This window comes from Hippichthys cyanospilos, chromosome 8 (assembly GCF_059441005.1).
Source record: "Hippichthys cyanospilos isolate Australia breed blue-spotted pipefish chromosome 8, RoL_Hcya_1.0, whole genome shotgun sequence".
Lineage (NCBI taxonomy): Eukaryota > Metazoa > Chordata > Actinopteri > Syngnathiformes > Syngnathidae > Hippichthys > Hippichthys cyanospilos.
In genome coordinates, this window is record NC_142376.1 from 5,296,036 (window position 1) to 5,316,515 (window position 20,480).

At 37.1% G+C, this 20,480-nt stretch overlaps 1 protein-coding gene across 1 annotated transcript in view; it reads right to left on the reverse strand.

The window, feature by feature from the left end:
- Positions 1-4,428: 4,428 nt before the first annotated feature.
- The window catches only part of LOC148419921 (uncharacterized), a 246,039-nt gene continuing 229,987 nt past the window's right edge, over positions 4,429-20,480 (reverse strand). The window contains exons 6-8 of the mRNA XM_088422280.1: positions 10,808-10,882; positions 5,819-6,016; positions 4,429-4,600 (exon numbers count right to left, since the gene is read on the reverse strand). Of these exons, the coding sequence (XP_088278406.1) occupies positions 4,556-4,600; positions 5,819-6,016; positions 10,808-10,882 (318 nt within the window). The 3' untranslated portion in view covers positions 4,429-4,555. The remainder of the gene's footprint in view (positions 4,601-5,818; positions 6,017-10,807; positions 10,883-20,480) is intronic.

Below are 20,480 nucleotides of genomic sequence, written 5' to 3' on the forward strand. Positions count from 1 at the left end.
GGACCTGCGATAAAGATGTTAAGAGGGCGATTTTTTTTTTTCCTAACCCTGAAAATAGCTGGTGTATAAATGGCCGAGGGAAGGTGCGTGAAGAATGTCATTTTTGGTCATTTCAAACCAAATTTATTCCAATTTTTTGCCGCTCAATTTTTCAAAATGAGTCTCAATTGACAGCTAGCACTGTAAATATTAGGAATCCGGTGAGAAACTCAACGCCATTTCATACTGGTAAATAATATATTAGCTGGTGTATAAATGGCCGAGGGAAGGTGCATGAAGAATGTCTTTTTCGGTCATTTCAAACCAAATTTATTCAAATTTTTTGCCGATCAATTTTTCAAAATGGGTCTCAATTGACAGCTAGCACTGTAAATATTAGGAATCCGGTGAGAAACTCAACACCATTTCATACTGGTAAATAATATATTAGGGTGAGAAAAGCAGAAACGTTTGTCATGCACACATGTGGAAAATATTGCCCCCTGGTGGTTGGATGACAAAGTGGTTGATTGAACATGTAAGGTAGACGACTTTTTAAATGTTAATATTGCAGAAGATCAGCTTCATTAATCGTGGCAGCCAATATCATGATCGCGATTAAAATTCGATTAATTTTGCAGCCGTACCGCAATTTATAAGTCAGTAAATAATAAATGATAACGAATAAATGAGTCAAATGGAATACCCGTGCTGTCTAAATTTCCATTGCCACTCTGGAGACATCCAAACTTTTTCGATTTGAGTAATAATCCTATGCGTGAACGCGTGCGGACTCGGGCGTTGGTTCAGTCCGCTCGCTTCTTATATTGAAAATCATGTGCTGCTGTTTGCTATCAGCCAACTGCCGTCCCAAATGTCATTTTAAAGTTTTTACAACGCTCCCATACTTTTTGCCTGCGACATGACGGTAACAAAAAAAATCCCTGTCCAAAGTGAACATAAGAAGCTTGCAAGGTTAAGACGTTCCTGACTAGAGTGCTTCTGCTCCACCGTCCAAACGAGCAGCCCGCCCTTACAAAGAAGAAGCTGCGCGCGAGGAGAGCCCTTCGCCGTAGGCCAACTTTGTGAAAGAGGAGCACTTCAACGCAAATAAATAAACACGCAAGCACAGTCGGCGGCGGCCGCTCGTAAATCAAGCGCCCCCATGCCGACTGGCTGATTGCAGACAAGCGCCACCCGGCCGAGGTCCGCCATCTCGCAGTTAAGGAGCCGCGGGTGGGAGCGAGGCCCGCATCCTTCCTTCCCCGCATCCATACATCAAGCGGCGGCTCGACCGTACCTGCGCGCTCGTCGCGGCCGTATTTCACTTTCATGGCGCCTAAGCCTTTTTTTTTTTTTCTTCTTTCTTATTGTTATTGGGCTCACATCAAGGCAATGTCGAGCTAACATGGAGCGCTCGAAACTTCAAACCGCAAACTCGTTCTAGAGGCTGGCTTGAATTTGACATTTGGAATTTTTGACACACGCATCAAAGGTCATTTTAAACCGCCTTGAAAATTTCTCCGACAACTGCGGCGAGTCTACCGGGAAGTCTCTGCTAGCAGTTATTGACGGGCTACCTTAGGAGAATTCAAACAGTAACTAAAGCTATTTCGCATCTTGTAGCGATATAAAAGTTAATATTCTATATATAAATAATTTGATAACCAAATTCTTTTCCAGGAAATTTTAAACTGCCTTGGTAAAGTTGCCCACTAGCTAGCGCCAGTCCACCAAGCAGTCTCCGCTAGCAGCTAGCTACTAAATGCTAAAGATGTTGACAATGGCTATATTAGGCAAATTGAATAATTGAATTTTTTGAATAGCATTTTTAGCAGTAAAACGTTACAATTTTATCAATTTGATAAAATTATGTTCTGTAGTTTCTAGGTCATGTGAAACTGTTTTGGAAACGTTACACAATAGCTGGCGCTAGTCTACAAAGCAGTCTCGGCTAGAGGCTAGCTATTAACCGCTAAAGATGGTGACAGGTGCTATATAGGCCAAATTGAATTTAGCTTTTTTAGCAGTAAATCATTAAAATTTTATCAATTTGATAAAATTATTTTCTGTAGTTACTAGGTCATGTAAAACTGTTTTGGAAACGTTACACAATAGCTGGCGCTAGTCTACAAAGCAGTCTCAGCTAGAGGCTAGCTACTAACCGCTAAAGAAGGTGCCAGGTGCTATATTAGGCAAATTGAAAGCGGTATTAAACTTTTTAAGCCTTTGTTTTATTAACAATAAAACATTCATATATTATCTATAAAGAGTTTGAGAAAATTATTTAGATAAGCTGTTCAACATCGCCGGCATTAGCAGCTAGAAGCTCGGGCTAAATTGTTTAGCAACATCATTTCTGAAGGCCGATATAATAACCTTGATACTAATTATATATTCTTTGTATGTTTTTTGTTTTTTTTCATGAAAACACTACATTTGCCACTTAAATTATTCGTTATAATTTTAATATTTTTCTTCCATGAGCAGATTGTAATAAATGAGGTCATGTGTAAGCGGTTATCATTAAGAATGATTTTAATCGGAATGACAATAAAAAATCTCCATGTAATCTTGACTATTATTTACAACGATCAAATATGGCAGCGGCTAACAGCTAGCGGCTAATAGGTAGCATCTAAGGTTCATTTGTGTAGCATTAGCAGGTAAAAAACGCAAAAATATTTGCGGTTACTTCTGAAACGCGGCATGATCTAACAGTAGCTCTTTGAGATTGATTCAATATTCTTCATTTATTTTTTAAAATCGGTTAAAGCTTATACTATTAATGTACTCTTATAGTTTTTTCCGCTTTAAATAAAAGAGGCAGGCAAATTTAGCAGAGTTAGTTTAGTGAAGCATTTAGTGGCTCCTTCATGCCGCAGTCAAGCATAAAAGCCTCACAGCGGTGCGCGCCGGAGCCAATTACGCAACCGCCGCAATTTGCGAGAAACAAACGCCCCCTTGCAAGATGGCTGTCGAAAACAAGCCCCCCCCCGCCTCGATTCCACCTGCCTCGTCCGCTCAGGTGAGAGATGGCAAGTGGCCTTCACGTGTAAGCCGTCAGAAGAATGACGAGCTCCTCAGTGGCGCGCCAAACCTAATTGGAAACCAAAACACTCGATATTCGAACTCTAATGGAGGCTTAAATCCTTAATTTGACCTCGATGAAAACCTTGATGCGGGCCTACAAATCCTTTTCTGAAACTCTAGCCTAGGGCTTGAAACCCCTAACCGATTTATCACCACGGACCTGTCAACGCTTGAGATTTTTATTGGGGACCGATTAAATCAATCATATAGCTGAATTACAAATGCGATTCATTTCAAAATATTAATTAGATGCATAAAAAAACATACTGCATATCAACGGTAAATACCTGGCACACACGAAAATGCTAACAAGCTAAACACATACAATTCAGGACTATATATGCAACATGATGCAGATAAGAACTAACATTAGCTAGCATGTTATCCACACTCACAAGTTGTTGGATCAAACAAGCTAATTTTGCGCATATTGTCAAAAATGATGACATTCTTACAAAGAAAATACAATTTACAGACACTCGTGGGCCAGATGTCATAGAGACATCGTGTGTGTCACTGACAATGACTGCTCTCGATTGAAGCCGCATCGTCCTTCCTCACTACAAAATGTAATACCAACAACGGCCAGAGGCGGCGCCAAAAAACAAAGATCAAGCCGAACAAAGCCCAAATAAAGCATAGATCAATATCAGCTAAATCAGTTCTGGTGCAGCCATCCACAGACCGGTAGCGGGCCGAGGACCGGCAGTTAGGGACTCAGCTCTACCTAACTGTTGTTTGGAAGTCCATAAATCTTGTTTAAAACCCAAACAAAATCCTGAGAACATAATTTAATCTCAATCTGGACTTTAAAACTATTCAGGAACACTAAAACAGGAAAACTCTCGTAAACAATCACTTGTCCGCCTCATTCGTCCCCGTTCGACATACAAACATCAAAGGTCACATTTGACTTACAAACTGAGCAAAATGTCAGTAGAAAAGTGCACGGAGAAAATATTAACGTCGAAAAAGTCAATATATCAGCAAACAAATGAAGTCAAGTGGAGAAAAATAAAAATATAAAAAAGGAAAACAAAGTAGTGACACAAACCGTGGCTGCTCCTTTTGGTTGAGATTTATATTTTGCGTAGCTTCAGCCCGGTAAATAAACAATCTGTCATCATTAGCCGGCTGCCGTCCCGGCCAATCGGCGGTCTGGAAAGCCGTTACCGGGCGGACTAGGCTGCCGCGCCTGCCATGATAGGGCCAATTGCCTCTGAGAGATTGCTGCTTCAAATACACTCTATGTACGTACATACTGTGTGTGTTAGCTTAGCGCTAGCATGGCCTGTTAGTGTGTGTGTGTGGGAGAAATGGGGGGGTGGGGGGGGGGGGGGGGGATCATTGACATTTGAGCTTTTTCTTGAGCTTTAATTGAGTTCTCGCTCGCCATTAATAAAAGATGTTGGCTACTTGACAGCGAGATATATGTTCTTATTAATTCGGTATGCGGTGTACACGCGCATTGTAAACAACATCATCAAGTTGAAATGTCAGAGATCTCCACCAAGGCTAAATCACCAGTCTGGAGAAAAACAAAAAGGAAAGAAGAAATGCATAAATTAATGGAAAAAGGAAAAAAAAATGATCAAATTTAAGAAATTTAACAAAATGGAAAAATTATACCATATAAATTGATGTGATTATATTTTATATAGTCAAACTTGTAAAATTATATATATATATATATATATATATATATATATATATATATATATATATATATATATATATATATATCAGTTTATTACATTTAAAATGTAATCATGTATGATCAAACGATTTATTTATATTTAAATATTTTTATATCTAAATATTTTGTATATATTTATTCCAATGAGTTAGTTAAATGATGAAGTTTGATGTAGTAAATCACATATATTTAAACAAATTAAGCATATTTATTTTATTAAATACATTAAAAAATACCTTAATTAAAACTAACTTCTTTAAAGGTTTAATTAAAACTGACCACATTCATTCAATTGGCTTAAATGACAATATTGAATTAAAATGTATGATTAAATACATTTTTAAACATTTAAATTTAAAAATATGTAAATATTTTGTACATATTGAGTCCAATGAATTAAATGATGAATTTTGATGTAATACATCACATAAATATATTTAAATGAATTAAGCTTATTTATTTTATTATATACATTAAAAAGTACCTCAATTAAAATTGACCACATTGATTAAATTGGCTTAATGGACAATATTTGATGAAAACAATACAATAATTATATAATAATACAATATAATAATTGTTTAAAAATAAAAATGCATGTCCTGTTAAATAAACTTGAATACATTATAAGTGAGTTAATTTTAATAATTTATTACGTTGAGTTAATTTCACCATTATACTGACGTTATATACGTCAGATTAAAAAAAAACACATTTAATAGTTGAGAAAACCAATATTAGGAAAATTTAGTACAATTGAATGAGTTAAATTAGTTCAATTAAAACGTTTTAATTTAATCGCATCAATAAGTAAATCTAAAACTGAATAAACTAAAAATGGTACAGTAAAATAAAATTTCAATTAAATTTGGTACAAAAAGAGAACAAGTGCAGTAAATTGACTAAACATGACTAAAATCATCATTTGTAAAATACATGACAACGCATTCAATGAAAATGATAGAAATGAAATGCATGAATGCAATGAATTAGGTATTTCAATTAATTGAAAAAAAATCAGTGAACTATTTTTTCAGTATTGATGAAGACCTTTTCTCGTAAAACGTAATTAGCCTGGGTCTTGTTGAAAAGCTGCTGCCAGTGCAGCGCGGCGACGGTGATAAAGATGTTTATGGAGTCCTTTGGAGTCCACTTTGTGCTCCCCATTGATTTTGTGAGAAAGTCGCGGGCGGCTAAAATCCATCTAACTCTCATCTCAGGAAAAGTCTGCCAGGGCGACTTGATTGTCTGTCAAATGAGAGAAAGCAAGATAAATAAGGATTGTTCAACAAGTCAGGACACTTTGGAAAACTTTTAAATGCCTGTTCCAGCCTTGTTTTCTTTTATATGCATTTGTGCTCTTTTAAAAGGTCATTTGGGTCGAGTGAAAAACTAGATACGGTGAAGACGTAGAGGAAACGTAAAAAAACGAGGAAAGTGAAAAAAATAGGTTCAAAATGACATCCAAATAACCAATTTCCATTTAATAAAGGAGAATCAATATTTTTTTTTAACTTTAATTTAAAGTGTGCGATTTTAGCCAGCTCTCTCCCCGTATTTTTTTTTAATGATACGAAGAGAAATCAGATCCACACTTGACTGAAACCAATTGTTTACATTGTTGCCAAATGTGAGGGTGTGGAAAGGCTGTTTCACAGCTAAGTAGAATTGTACTTGTGCAGCCCTTCTCCGTTCTCCTCATGCATGAGAAAGAAAAATGCCTTTTCTCCTTTTTGTGTAAAATTTCTCACAAATGTGTAACAGGTGACCCCGTTTGGCCTGTTTTACTTCTCCACTGAGTTCCAATGCACTTGTGTCTAAAAAGGACCTCCCCCACCCAAAAAAAAATAATAAAATAAGATCTTGTGAGAAGAAATCCCGACAAAAAAAACCTGTCATTTTAATTTCGCTAGATCCCATCGTACGAGATCCTGTTTCATCCCTACTAGCTACATCTTTTGTTGATATTCATCACAAGTCAGCATTAACATGTAGAACCCCATTCAAATAGCTTCATTTCCATTTCACATTCCAGCGATCCAAAGAGTGGAATGCAATATTTGGAAAATAATAGAAAAGGTGGAAGATGGTATATTTTAAATTGCATTTATCTTTTAAGACCCACGCCTCCCTCACTTTTGCTATTAATATAAACTCAATTTTGTGCTTGTCTTTCCCTCGTGAGTGTGCTCTGACTAAACCAAGGCACATTTACATGCTGGCCATCTCTATATCACTCATCAGTCCTTACGTCGCCTCTCATATTAAACGCGAAATAACAGCGGGATGGGGCAGAGTTGATTCTCATTTTCGCTTCGATTACGTGAATGAATTGGAACATCTTATTTCATGTTGAGAAACGACTGGGGACAAATTAGGGGAGGAACCGAAATAAATGATGTAAAAACAATGTGCCGCAGAAGACGAATGGAGACGCAGATGCTGGTAATACAATGGAATGTGAAAAGGTAGAGAATTTGTTCTGTGACACTAGTTGAAGGGAAAAAATGAGGAAAAAATAAATGAGAAAATAGAAAATTAGCAGTAAAACAAGAACTACACTCAGGAGAGATGATATAAAAATGAAACAAACGTTAAAATAAGCCATTTATTACAAGGGAGAAAATGCAGAGAAAATAGAAAAAAATGGAAGAAACGTTAAAATATTCAACAACATTAACATAAAAAGTATTAGGGGAAAGAAAAGAAACAAAAATGCTGCCACAAAAACACAAAATCATGAGTGCTAAAAAGTACAAATTCATTTAACCACAAATACCCTTAAATTCGGTGAAAAAAATATCGTGGAGAAAAGAGTAGGGAAAAATAATATTATAGAAGAAATATGTTAAACAAATGATGCAGATTTTTTTTATGGAATTACTTAACTAAAACAGAAAATTTAGATTTTTCAAAGTAGACCCCTTTTAGCCCAGATAGCTTTACACATCTTGGTCATATTTATGATGTGGATAATGCTTTATGACTTGGAATTACCAATAGTTTACAGCTGTGCAGTTTCAAGCATTAATTAGTTTGAATATAGATATTTTTATCTCTAATGTGTCAACGAAAACATATCTAGCAAATTCAAAACATAATAATAAATTGAAAAACAATCTGAGTCTGCTATATTAGAAAAACATACAGAAGTATATTATTGCAAAAAATAAATGTTCTATACAACTTCTTTCAGACCACTACCAGCATGAGTACTCAACTTTTCAGCAATACCAAATATCAATACTGCAAAGCATAATTTTACAGAAATATATACTGCAATAAAATATTTTTCCAATTGTTCAAATTTCCCGTTTCCGAGAGGCTAAATGCAAATGTATTGACACAAACTTCGAACATAACATTAACCTTTTCATCTCTCTATGGAAACATCATTTGTTAGCATGAAGGTTCAATAAAAAGAAGACTTATTCGTCCACTTAAAATTCAGCTTGTGGCTCTTTCTTTCTTTTTTAATCATCAAGGCGGCGCACTGTAATTTCTGCCGGCCAGTGGTGGCGCTTAGGGAAACAATGTTATCCCTGCACATCATTATCGGACATTAATTGACTCATCCTATCGCCGGGTCGCACCGTGTGGACGTGAGGCGGCTCAGTGATGAATTCGCGCCTGCGGTGCTGGTGGAAAACTTGTAAGTCTTCTCTTTTTGTAGCCTATATACGAGTGACTTGCAGTCAGAAAGATTTTATGGGGGAATGAAGCGAAATAGTCGGTACATAGAAAGTACAGTACAACTTTGTTTACCTTTGAGATTTGAAGTTCTTTTTAAGGCTAGTATGCCAGGCTAGTATGCTAGCTTAGCGCAGGGTTCATGATACAACAATGACAAACAAACAATGACAGTTCGTGGCATTGCTTTTACACCATTATGTGGGTCCTATAGATCTATATCATCGTTTAAAGTTAGCTTACGTTCTCATTAGTTTCATTTTAAATCTACCGACGTCGCTGCTAGCTTCATCTTAGCTAGCGCTACGTTTGTTTGTCTCTGAAGTTCGGTCTCCAAGTATGAAAATTGTTTAAGTTTTTTTGCTAGGATGGTTTTAGCCAGCCAAAAAAGTTTGCATGCTAGTAGGGCGTTAGCTAGCCAAAATTCCCATCGCTTCTTTTGAGTTTGATAAACCTTATCATAACCTCCAGAATCTCGAACAGTACCCTGACCAACAGCAGAACAAAGGATATTTTAAGCTAGTTCGTTTCTCAGGTCCAGCTCCCGAATTTAAAAACTCCCTTTTGTTTTCTGATAGTTGGCATTAGCCAGCCCAAAGTTTTTCTTGAGACAGCGTTAGCCGGCCAAAAAAAAACAAAAAACAAACTCACTTATAGTCTGAAAAATACGGTAGCTTATCTCTAAAGTCGATTCCAAGTATAAAAATATAAAAATGGCATTTTGTTTTCTGCTGCCAGTGCGTTAAATATTTCCCATGGCAAAACTGGCCAAATGCTCTGAAAAATACATTAGTTAAAAACAAACAAACGAGACTTACTGTAACCTCTTGGCCAAAGAATACATTTTTTAATTCATCTACATTGCTACTAGCTTCATTATAGCACTAAGCTAGTTCGTCCCTCAGGTCGACTTCCAAGTGTGATAACTTAGTCGCCAAATATTCCCGTCACTAAACAGCCTTAGCTGAACAAAAATTCCCACAACTACTTTGCTAATAGCCTCATTCTAGATAGCGCTAAGCTAGTTTGTCTCAGGCGATCGTACAAGTTGGAAAACACTTTTGTTTTTTGCTAATGTGTCTTTAGCTGACCAAAAATTCCCCAAACTACTTTGCTAATAGCCTCATTCTAGATAGCGCTAAGCTAGCATGTCTCCTGCGATCTTCCGCTTTTGAAAACACTTTTGTTTTTTGCTAGGGCGGACCAAAAGTTCCCCAAACTACTTTGCTAATAGCCTCATCCTAGATAGCGCTAAGCTAACTCGTCTCAGGTCGATCTTCCAAGTTTGAAAACACTTTCGTTTTTTGCTAGCGTGTCTTTAGCTGGCCAAATATTCGTATAACTACTTCCGGACGTCCGTTTAGACGTAGCTTGTACAAACGCAAAAATACAGGTCTCTGTGAAGCACAAAATCCACAAAATATTACCCATTAATTTAAATGATTGTGAAAATAATGTTTCCAAAGTCATAAAAAATAAACACCTATCATGACGCTAACCTACATGAGCATCCATCCAAAGGACATATTTTGAAATAAGGCCAACACTATCAAAAGTCTGATTTCTGCTCTTCAGGTGCTCAATCAATGCACTTATCAATTGCCATTTGAAGATTAAAGCACTTTCACTTGGCTTGGCCCAGTTAGCGCCGTAATGGACAGCCGCACTCGACCCAGCGTTGTAGCTTCACTGGAGCACGTTATGAGATTTTGGCACACAATCGATTAGGCGGCTTGTGAAAAAGCTCCAAGGAATCTCAAAAAGTTGCAAGCGACCTGTTGGGAAAAAGATTTTCTTTGCTTCCCAGCAGTTTGCTTGTTAGAGGACTTTTTTTTTTTTTTTTTTTTAAACCCAACCTGCAGGTGGTCTCGCCATCATACCGTGAAACAGGACGTTGCTATTTGATGATCATTAGTGCAGCATTACAACTGAGAAAAAAGAGGAATATTCAGTTATACATCTGAACATAAAAGCATAATACTTTTGAGATCTTATTTATACAGTAGTTCAACGTTTTTTGAAAGCCCGCTTATGGTTTGAAGCCCTACTTGGAAGAACTAACCCAATCGATTCATAATAATTAATCCTGAATTCAAACGTCAATTTCAAATTACAACAGCGGTTTGAAACCCTCATTTAAACACCTGACCTTGACACAGGCATGAAACACACTCCCATACACAAATGTTCCACTCAGTCATTATCACAGCCGGCCGCCCGCGGTTTTTACTTTTCTTCTTGTTTACTCGAAGAAAATGAAAGCCGCCTGCCAGCTTCCCACAACGAAAAAAATGAAAGAAAACAGGCGTAATGACAAGTTTGGAAAAATGGCCATGCTGCGGTGCTTACCTGACGACGAGCAAGAGGAGAAAAGCCCACACCACTTTCAAGCCAAGAGGAAAAGAAGGACATGATGATTTGCTCCTATGAAAGAGGAAAAAAAAAAGGTGAAAATCGTTAACCAATCAGGTAGCTCATGGATGTGCTAAAATGTTGGCTAGCGCTAGATGCTATTGCTTCCAAAAACCTAAATATATGCCTACATTTGTAAATTTGCTATGGCTCGGTACACGGCTGTGGGTGTTTCGGATTCATGCGGTAGGCTAAACTCGAAGTAAGCAAGTGACTTTTACCAAAAATGCAAATGACTCTTCTTAGACTACAATATTTAGCTCTAGAAGACAGTTTGATTTGTGGGATAAATATCGATTACCACAAAAAAGTTACAAGGAACCAAGACCAAAAAAAAACAACACAAAAAAAACAAAGAAGGTCAGACATTTTGGTTGGAAGTGACCATTTTGGGTCATTTGCAAAGGTCGGTCAAAATCCAGAGCATTGAGAGTATTCATCCTGCAATCTTGCTAAACGGCATGGACATTGGTAAGCATCATTACCAGACCCACAAAAAAGTCCTAAGAACCCATAAAAATACAGGAAGTCCGCCATTTTGCTTTAAAAAGGCCATTCCAGGGTTATGATGTAAAAAGCCCTCCTGATGCTTCCATTCGCTTCCTTCATTTCCTCACGACGGGGAGGTCATCAGAGGACACCCTTCGATAACGAGCAGGAAGACGTCTGGACGGAAGGAGTGATAGCCGACTCCCTAATGAAGGCCAGAAAAGGAGGATGCGGCGATTCCCATCAGGTGCGTGGCGGTGATAGTTGCCAGGGTGACCCCTGCGCCGCGGAGGACAGCCTTATTGGCGTCCGCTAATTGGCTGCCAGATAACGTTAGAAAACGATTACAAGCCAAAGCCATGTCCAAGAAGGACGAAGAGAACATCCCAAGAAGAAGAAAATTCATCACGCAGCTGGACTTGTGCAAATTTATGATGTGAAATACGAGCCCACAAGATGGCGGGTGAGGTAAATTACTTGGAAGCGACATGTAACGCGGGTGTAATTTATATTTCAACACGCCATTTGATTCGAAAATAGATGTGGCGGAAACTTGTTTCCAGCCCGTTTTTCGGTTTCCTCAAGCACACCTAAATTAAATCCTCCCTGATTTAATGTTTTTTTTGTTTTTTTTTTTGCTTTGTTACATACGCCCATTTTTTAAAAAAAAGACAACTTAATGTATTAAATGAGAGGTATTTTGTCAATCCTTTGATCTTTACATCAAATGCATTACACATCAAAGGAAAAGCACTGAAAGAAGTATTAGGGAGCTGAAATTTCACCCAGATGGTGACAACATCACAAAGTTCAACATGACACGACTACTTAGCTCTCACACTACCAGTTATTTTAGCCAAGGTAAGGCACACGGCTAAAATACTGCCAGAATGATGTGGGGGTAAAAAACGACCCAAAAAATGGTCAAAATACTGCACAAGGGTTGAACATATTTTAAAAACAAAAGCTTTGTTCCAACTAAACCCTTCTGCTTCTCCCTGACCAATTTTTACAAGGATATACTGTCAGTACAGAAAGTGCTAGCATCTAAAACTATAGCTCATTAGCTCACAGGAATATAGCATATTTAGTAAAAACCTAGCTTCAACTTGGTTGAGAATTTCTTACCTTTTACCGCTACAGACCTTAACGAGAATCGTTACCACTGCTCGCTGTTGCTTTGGTAAATTTTAGCTCACTGTTCACCCAGCTAGCTAGAAGTTTAGCTAACATTTTTCTTTTGAAATGTAGCTAGGAATTGTTTCAGGTGGTCAGACAGCTCTATTTGCATTAGAATGGGGGAAACGAGCTGTTGAATATTAGCTCACAGTAATATAGCACAATTAGTAAAAACCTAGCTTAAACTTGGTTGAAATTTTACCTTTTAGGACTCTGGACTTTACCAAGAATAGTTACCACTCCTCGTTGTTGCTGTGGTAAATTTTAGCTCACTGTTCACGTAGCTAGCTAGGAGTTAAGCTAACATTTTTTTTTTTTTTAATCTATGTGGTCAAGGTGCTATTGAAAAGCTAACTGATTGAATATTCCATGATCAAAATGTGAAGTTATGTTAAAAAATACTAAATAAACCTAAACCTTTGACCCTAGAACCACCAATGGTTGAAATCATTACTGATGGTCCGGTTAAATGACTGAATTTTGTATTTCATGAATTGCATAGATATGTTTTTTTTTTATGCTGAAATGTTTGTGAAATGTGAATCACAGTCGAGATGAAGATATTGAACTCACTCCAAAAAAAACAGACAAAATAAAAAAACAACAAATCGAAAGGTTTTCTCAGCTTATGACCTTTTTGTTCCAACCTAAAATATTATTTCATTATTATTTCATTCCAGAGAATTGGAAATATTCACTGATGTCACCCACTAATATTTTAATTTCATGCTCCAAGTCACCCCAATACATTTCTAATGGAAGAGGAGGAGGGTGAGGCAGAGAGACAAATGGGGTGAAGGAGGGGAGAAAGAGAATCGTTTCCATTAGCCTTGCTTAGCTGAACCCCAAAAACACTGTTAATTAATCTGGACTTTTCTTTACAAACTTTTTAACTCTGTCACCTTTTTCTCCTGGGAATGACAGCACTCTTTGGACTCCATATTCAAACTAAGCCAAGTACTCCCTAACCAATGCAAAGCAAAAAAAATAAATAAAAAAACAAAAAAAAACCCCAAAAAAACAATCCAAAAAAACAACCCAAAAACCAAAACAAAAACACGTAAAAAATGCCATCAGTGGCTGATTTATTAAACTTTAGAACCCTTTAAAATAATCAACATAAAGTGTCTTCTTTTGGATCGTGGAAGAGATCTTTTATCAAAAAGGAATAACTTAATTATTAATAAATATTTGTCCACAAAATAATAATCAACATAAAGAAAATAAATAATCGTAACAAATATTTTTCCAAAGAGAAAAAATAAGCATAAAATGTCCTCTTTAGGGATTACATTAGATAGCTGTTCACAAAATAAATGACTTCATCATTGATAAATATTTGTCCCCCAAAAATAAGCAACATAAAGTGTCAGACCTGTTCTTAAAAAGAAAGAGTTATAAAATCATATTTGTCCACCAAAAAAAAAAAAATTCAACTTAAAATGTCCTCTTTTTGATCATAGTAGAGCTGTGTTCAGAAAAATAAATCATTTAATTGACAGGTAACGAGTGGTGGCACGTGACAAGTTGGGTCAAACCATTCAAGTAAGGGGGGGGGGGGTCTGCCTTTTTAAAATAATGAAACTGAATAACCTACCGAAATAAAATTTGTTTTACAAACTTAATTTTTCCTGAAACATTTCATTACTCAATAATATATTTTTAAAGGATTTTTGCATCATATTTGTTTTATTTCAAATCTGGCGTACCCCCTGTAGTTCCTTCAAGTACTCCCATTTGAGAACCACTGGTCTTGACCACAGATAAATAAACAGAATGGTCAACCGAGTCTAGTTTTGAGTCTAGTTTCAAAGTCAGTTGTCAGAGTTGAGAGTCCAGTTTTCATCTTAGGAGTCTAGTTTCTGAGTCTAGTGTCAGTCTGGTTTCCAAGTCTAATTTTCCAAGTATATACAATTTTTTGCTTCTTTGCTACCGTGTCCTGTCTGCTACTGTCCAAAAACTGCTCCTCGTCTGACCCAGCGACTTCCGCTGTAATAAACTGAGAACTAGCCAAATTCAGCAACATCGTTGCGTCACAAGACAGCCATGTGTTAGGTGCAGTTGTATGTGTCAAAAAGACAGAAAGTGACAGATTGGATCGGCGCCGAGTCGACAGTCTGCGCACTCGGGGACTGGTGCTTGCCTGGCGCTGTCCAGCTGTCTGCCCTTATTTGGCTTCCGGATACGTTCGCCATCTATGATTCAAAAACGCGGAGACACCTACACACGCAGTCAAACACACGGACCTCAATCTGCCAGCGCACTAACAGAGCTCTCGTCAAGCCGGGTAGGAAAACGCGGCGTGACAAGCCGGCCCGGCTTTCGCTGTGTTGCCTGTGCATGTGCGATCCACACACACATACGAACATCTGCGACATTTCAGGCGTTTCGGTGAACTTGGCACTTAACGCGGTCAAACACAACTCAGGAAGTGCATATGTAAGCGTGAGTAAACCCTCGGTGGTTGTTGGAAAGATAATGAGGAGAAATACGGCCATTCCTAATAAAAGAGTTCCACCTTGAAGAGAATTACGCCAAAGTTTAGTGGCGCAACAGTGGAAAGTCACAATTTAAACGCTCTGGTTCTCCTCTACGAGTACAACACGCGGCGGTCGGCAGCTTTATGAGAACAACTGCTTCCATTTCGAGCTTTTTGTGTCCAAAGCAGCCGCATGATGTTGACCTGTGGCCGACGCGGCGTCACCACTCAGATGAGAACAGCTTTTAGTGTCACCGGGAGGAACGCACAATACACAAACACACACTCAGCCCACAGCCTGTTCTACTTGCAGCCAACTGACAATTTGTGTTTGTGTGTCTGGATGTGGTATTTGGAACATCATTTTAACGTGTTTTTTTTTTTTTTATGTACCAGATGCAATTGGGAATGTTTATATACAGTATGCATACATTATGCGTGTTTTGGAGGGTTGGATTATAAAAAAAAACTAAGGTCAAAAATTAGTAATAAAATAGTAAAGTAAGTGATTATATATATATATATATATATATATATATATATATATATATATATATATATATATATATATATATATGAAAAATTAAATTTTAATCCCTAGCGATGGTAGCCGAGCCTTGTCTAGCCTTCTTCATATTTCTTGATTATTTGCAGCTTGGTTTCCATACTAATCATCTTCTTACGTCTCCCTTTAACATCACAAGCAATCTTGGGACCCATGGCTAATGAATTCAAGTTTGAATTAAGCACTAAAATGCACAATAAATATGATATTATAAGCACTCAAGTCTTTAGTATGACCAATAGCAGACCAGCATCTTAGTGACATGTTGCAGCGCAGGCAGTTTGACGCGACCAAAAAAAAAAAAAGAGCAATTCCCTAAAAACACCTGAAAAGGGAGGCAAAAGAACATAAACACTGCCAACCCCACGGGTCAAGACAGTTGTGGATGTCATAAAGCGGGAAAATGCAGCAAAGAGGGGACGGAAAATGTTGCAGTTCATGTTGTGAGGTGAAAAAAAAGGAAGACAGGGATGTTGTAAACCGGGGGTCCACTGTAAATATACATACACACACATATATATATATATATATATATATATATATATATATATATATATATATATATATATATATATATATATATATATATATATATGTATACTATAGTAATAAATGTTATTTCAAGACTTTCTGTTCAAGCTGATGAGGCAAATTAGGATTTTTTTTCCACACTTGTCACACTGTCTACCATAAAAACTTTTTATTACTTTTTTAATAGCATTGTGGGCAATTTAAAAATGTCATTTTAGAGCATGCCGCAGGCTGCTAAAATGGGGACGGCGGGCTGCAAATGGCCCCTGGGTCATAGTTTGGACACAGCTGCTTTAGCGTTTTACTGTTTTAATAATTTGAGAAAGGAGCGTGTCCACAAAAGTCATAAAACAAGATCTCAAGGCATCACTTTACTGTGCTATATATGATTGATGTGTCCGTGTCCATTTTTTTTTTATCTTATGTGAACTTTGAGTGATTTTTTTTACAGTTTACATTTGAGAACAAAAGTATGTGTGTTTGTGTGCATGTGTATATGTGTGACTAACCCTCACTCATTTTGTTCAAATGGGAAAAGCCAACAAACAAGTGTCTGTCAGAGGAGAAAATAGTGAAGCTTTTTTTTTTCTTTATTTGTCTGGTTTTGGACAAGTTAAGAAATGAAAGTGGTGCTATTCGCTCTAGACTGACTGACTGACTGACTGATTCAGACAGAGCCATTAAAGTGGGTCAGACGTCAGCGATGAACAGTAAATAACGTGTGGGCTCAAAGCTGAAAGCCATGCTGGGAGTCCTGACAAGAAAAAAAAAGAAAAAAAGATGCTATTAGCTGCAGTAGCTCAGAGTGGTGATTCAAAATCATCTGGGTGCTTGCTCTTATGGCAGGAAATGAGATTTATTTTTTTGTCCTCAACTGCCCTGGATTCTATTATATTTAGATTACCAACATATGAGCTCCAAACTGAAATTGCTTTCCGTTGAAAACACAAACATTCTATACCATGTATCATGTACCGGTAAAGGCTTTCTATTTTATTCAATTATTTGTGCGTCTTCATGAAAATTCATTTCTTTTCAGGGCCCCAAATAAGGTTGTAACCGGAGCCCCGAGCAACCGTGATGTCATTTTTAGTCGAGAGCAATTAGCAAAATGCCTCCCCGGGTAAATTCTGCTGCCTGATTCATATTCCACAAACGCAATCTGAATTAGAATATCGTGCTTAGAATAGCGGGGCTGCAAAGAACAGATTATTGTATAGCAATGTTTTGACTTGAATTTCTTATGGGTTTTTTTTTTTTAAATTGAAGCTTACGGTGGCTGCGGAGTGCCAATGAGCAAAAATAAATAAATAAATAAATAAAAAGTAGTTGCATTGTAGCAAAATGTACAGCAAAACAATAACAATAGAGAAAATTTAAAAAAATCAAACACGTAAAAGAAAATATTGTCAACCAAAAAAATAAAAATACACAATAAACGATGACATTCAAGAGCAAAATCACAAAAAACAAAGAGAATAATTCATCACAAACAAAAACATGTTACAATAGGATGAAACGAGCAAAATCAACAATCACAAACAAACCCTCAAGAAAAATCACAAACAAAAAGTGAAAACACATTTTAAAATACAAAAACGAAAAAATGAAAATAAGAAAAGACAAACAAAAAATAATCTCAAACAGAAAATAAAATACATCACATGGAAAACAAAAGCAAATTAAAAATCAAAACCCAAAAAAACAAAAACATGTAACAAAGGACAAAAACACATCAAATCTAAAGTCACAGACACAAATCAAACAAAGGCAAATTAATCACTATCACAAATAAAAAAAACAAAATAAAATATCACAAAACAAATAAAACTACAAAATACAAAACCTAAAAAGATAAAACTTCCCCTCAAAAAATTGCAAACAAATAAACGAAATTCACAAAAAGCAAAAACACATAAAAAACAAAGCAAAAAAATCCCAGTCAAAAAAACAACATTACAAAAGATGAAACATCAAAATAAAAAAATTCCTTTACTAAGCAATTAAGTTACTTGTTTTGCCCTGTGTGCCAAATTTTTGCCATGTCTTTATTTTAGTTTATCATTATTATTTGTAAGTATCAAGCCTTGGAGTCTTCTTTATATACTGCTTGTTTAAAAGAAGGGCAATAAATAGACATTCTTGACCAAACATAATGAACAATCGTGACTAATAATCGTCATTTTAATTTTCAAAATAATCGGGATTATTTCGATCATAATGGTGCAGCCCTATGCGGAACTTCCAAAGAGTCAAACGAGAACCCCCCCCCCCCCCCCCCCCCCCCCCCCCCGATTAACACAAGCACCAAATGAGCGTCAAGTGTTATGCTAGCTCGTGGTTTCTCCGACTTTGAGCCCCAAATGCCCGAATTCTCCATTTCCCGCCTTTCTCTCAGCCGGCTCAGCATCAATATGCAAACAAGCCTGAGACTGGCGCCTTTGTGATACCCCGGGCGCATTCCCTCCGTATAAACAATACAGCTGCGGCTTATCAATATATATTCTTGCGCGTTCTGACGGAGCGAGGATGAAGTTAGTCGACTTTACTTTTGCTTTGCTGATTTTTCTGCTGTACCGGCAGTCAGCAGTCAAGTTTATTGTTCCCGCAGCGACTGTAAAGAGCACATTCTATTTGAATGTGTGTCACATCTTTTTCTGCTCGCTTGTGTTTGCAAAACAACATTAGCATGCAAGGAAGGAGGCTAAGCCCAGCTAGCTTCACTAGTTTGAGTAGAATACTATTTAATATGCGCCGGAGCGGAACTAATAGCGGCGAAGAACATCCATTCAGGTGTCACTTATCACTTGCGATAAATTCAATGAGATCTTGAACCTTTCTGTTATTTTTGTCTGGAAGGAACAGCAATAATGTCCAATAATGACGGAATAATCACCAGAATCAAATATATTGTTTTAATCGGTGGATTTTGCTCATTTCTCAGGAACGGCGGAAATATCTCTGGGTCAATATGACCCGAAGGTGCGTGGGTTTATCCAAAACTGACAAAAACACTCACAGGTTTGTCTGGAAGGAACGGCAATAATGTCCAATAATAACGGAATAATCACCAGAAGCAAATATTTTGTTTTAATCGGTGGATTTTGCTCATTTCTCAGGAACCGCGGAAATATCTCTGGGTCAATATGACCCGAAGGTGCGTGGATTTATCCGAAATTGACAAAAACACTCACAGGTCACAAACTTAGGTTCTACTGGAGGGTTACATTTGTTTTTTTGGAATAGTGATAAGATAAAACAACATTAATAACATAAAACAGCACCATCTACAGGAATCTGTTACAAATTACATCAAGGATGTCAAACGTACGGCCTGTGGGCTTGTCCTGGCTCTCGAACGGGTTTAATCTGGCCCAAAACATAATTTTTTTCATGTATAAAAATGAGCTGAATTTTTTCAATTAATGAAAAACATGAAATGTTTTATGATTAACTGTAATGTTAATGTGTCAGGATTAATAATGATGTTGTGCTTGTACTATTTTCCACAGCATTAAAAAAGAGTAATAAATCTGAAGTTGCTGTTTTAAAGTTATGTAAATATGTATCATGATTTTATTGGTTCGGCCCTCTTGGGAATAGATTTTCCTCTATGCGGCCCGCAAGCTAAAACGAATTTGACACCCCAGCACGAGGCATATTTTCGAGATCATGTGACATTTTAGGTGATATGGCCTAAAAAACAAATCAAAATTCTATTCTATTCCATCACGTCTACCCATTGAAAAACATACCGCAATTCCCCAAATATAAGACGCACCTGTGTAGAGAGGACCCCTCCTTATTTTAGGGTCAGTGTTTGGGTATTTTCTGCTATCGTGGATATGACGTGCCAACAGTATGTAAAAACTATTGCAAAACTCAATAAATCTCACTCACTCAATAAATTTGTACATTCTTCATATTTTCTTGTGTTCAAATCAGTAAGTTATATACAGTATTTGTTGGCGGTAAAGTTAAGTGTGTTTCAGATTCAGATTAAGTTTACGATTATGTAAGACAGCAATTAATAAACGAGTCAAAAGGAATCTCTTTTTGTGTTCTCCAACCGGTTCCCCCCTCAATTGAATCAGCCGGAGACGTTTGGAGACGACCTCTCGGTTTTAGTAAAATTCCCGTGCGTGAACAAGGATGGACTCGAACTTTGGTTCAGCCTGCTTGCTTCTTTTCCTGAAAATAATGCCGTAACAAGGTCATCTACTGCTTTTAGCTGCAACCGGCACTAACTGACGTCCGTCCTCTCGCTCGTCCCGTCACGGTAAATATTGTAAGTAAAAATGCAATTTGCATGGGTCAAAACTCGGCTTAAGTGGCTAGGACACACCCACACTTTTGGCCATCATTTT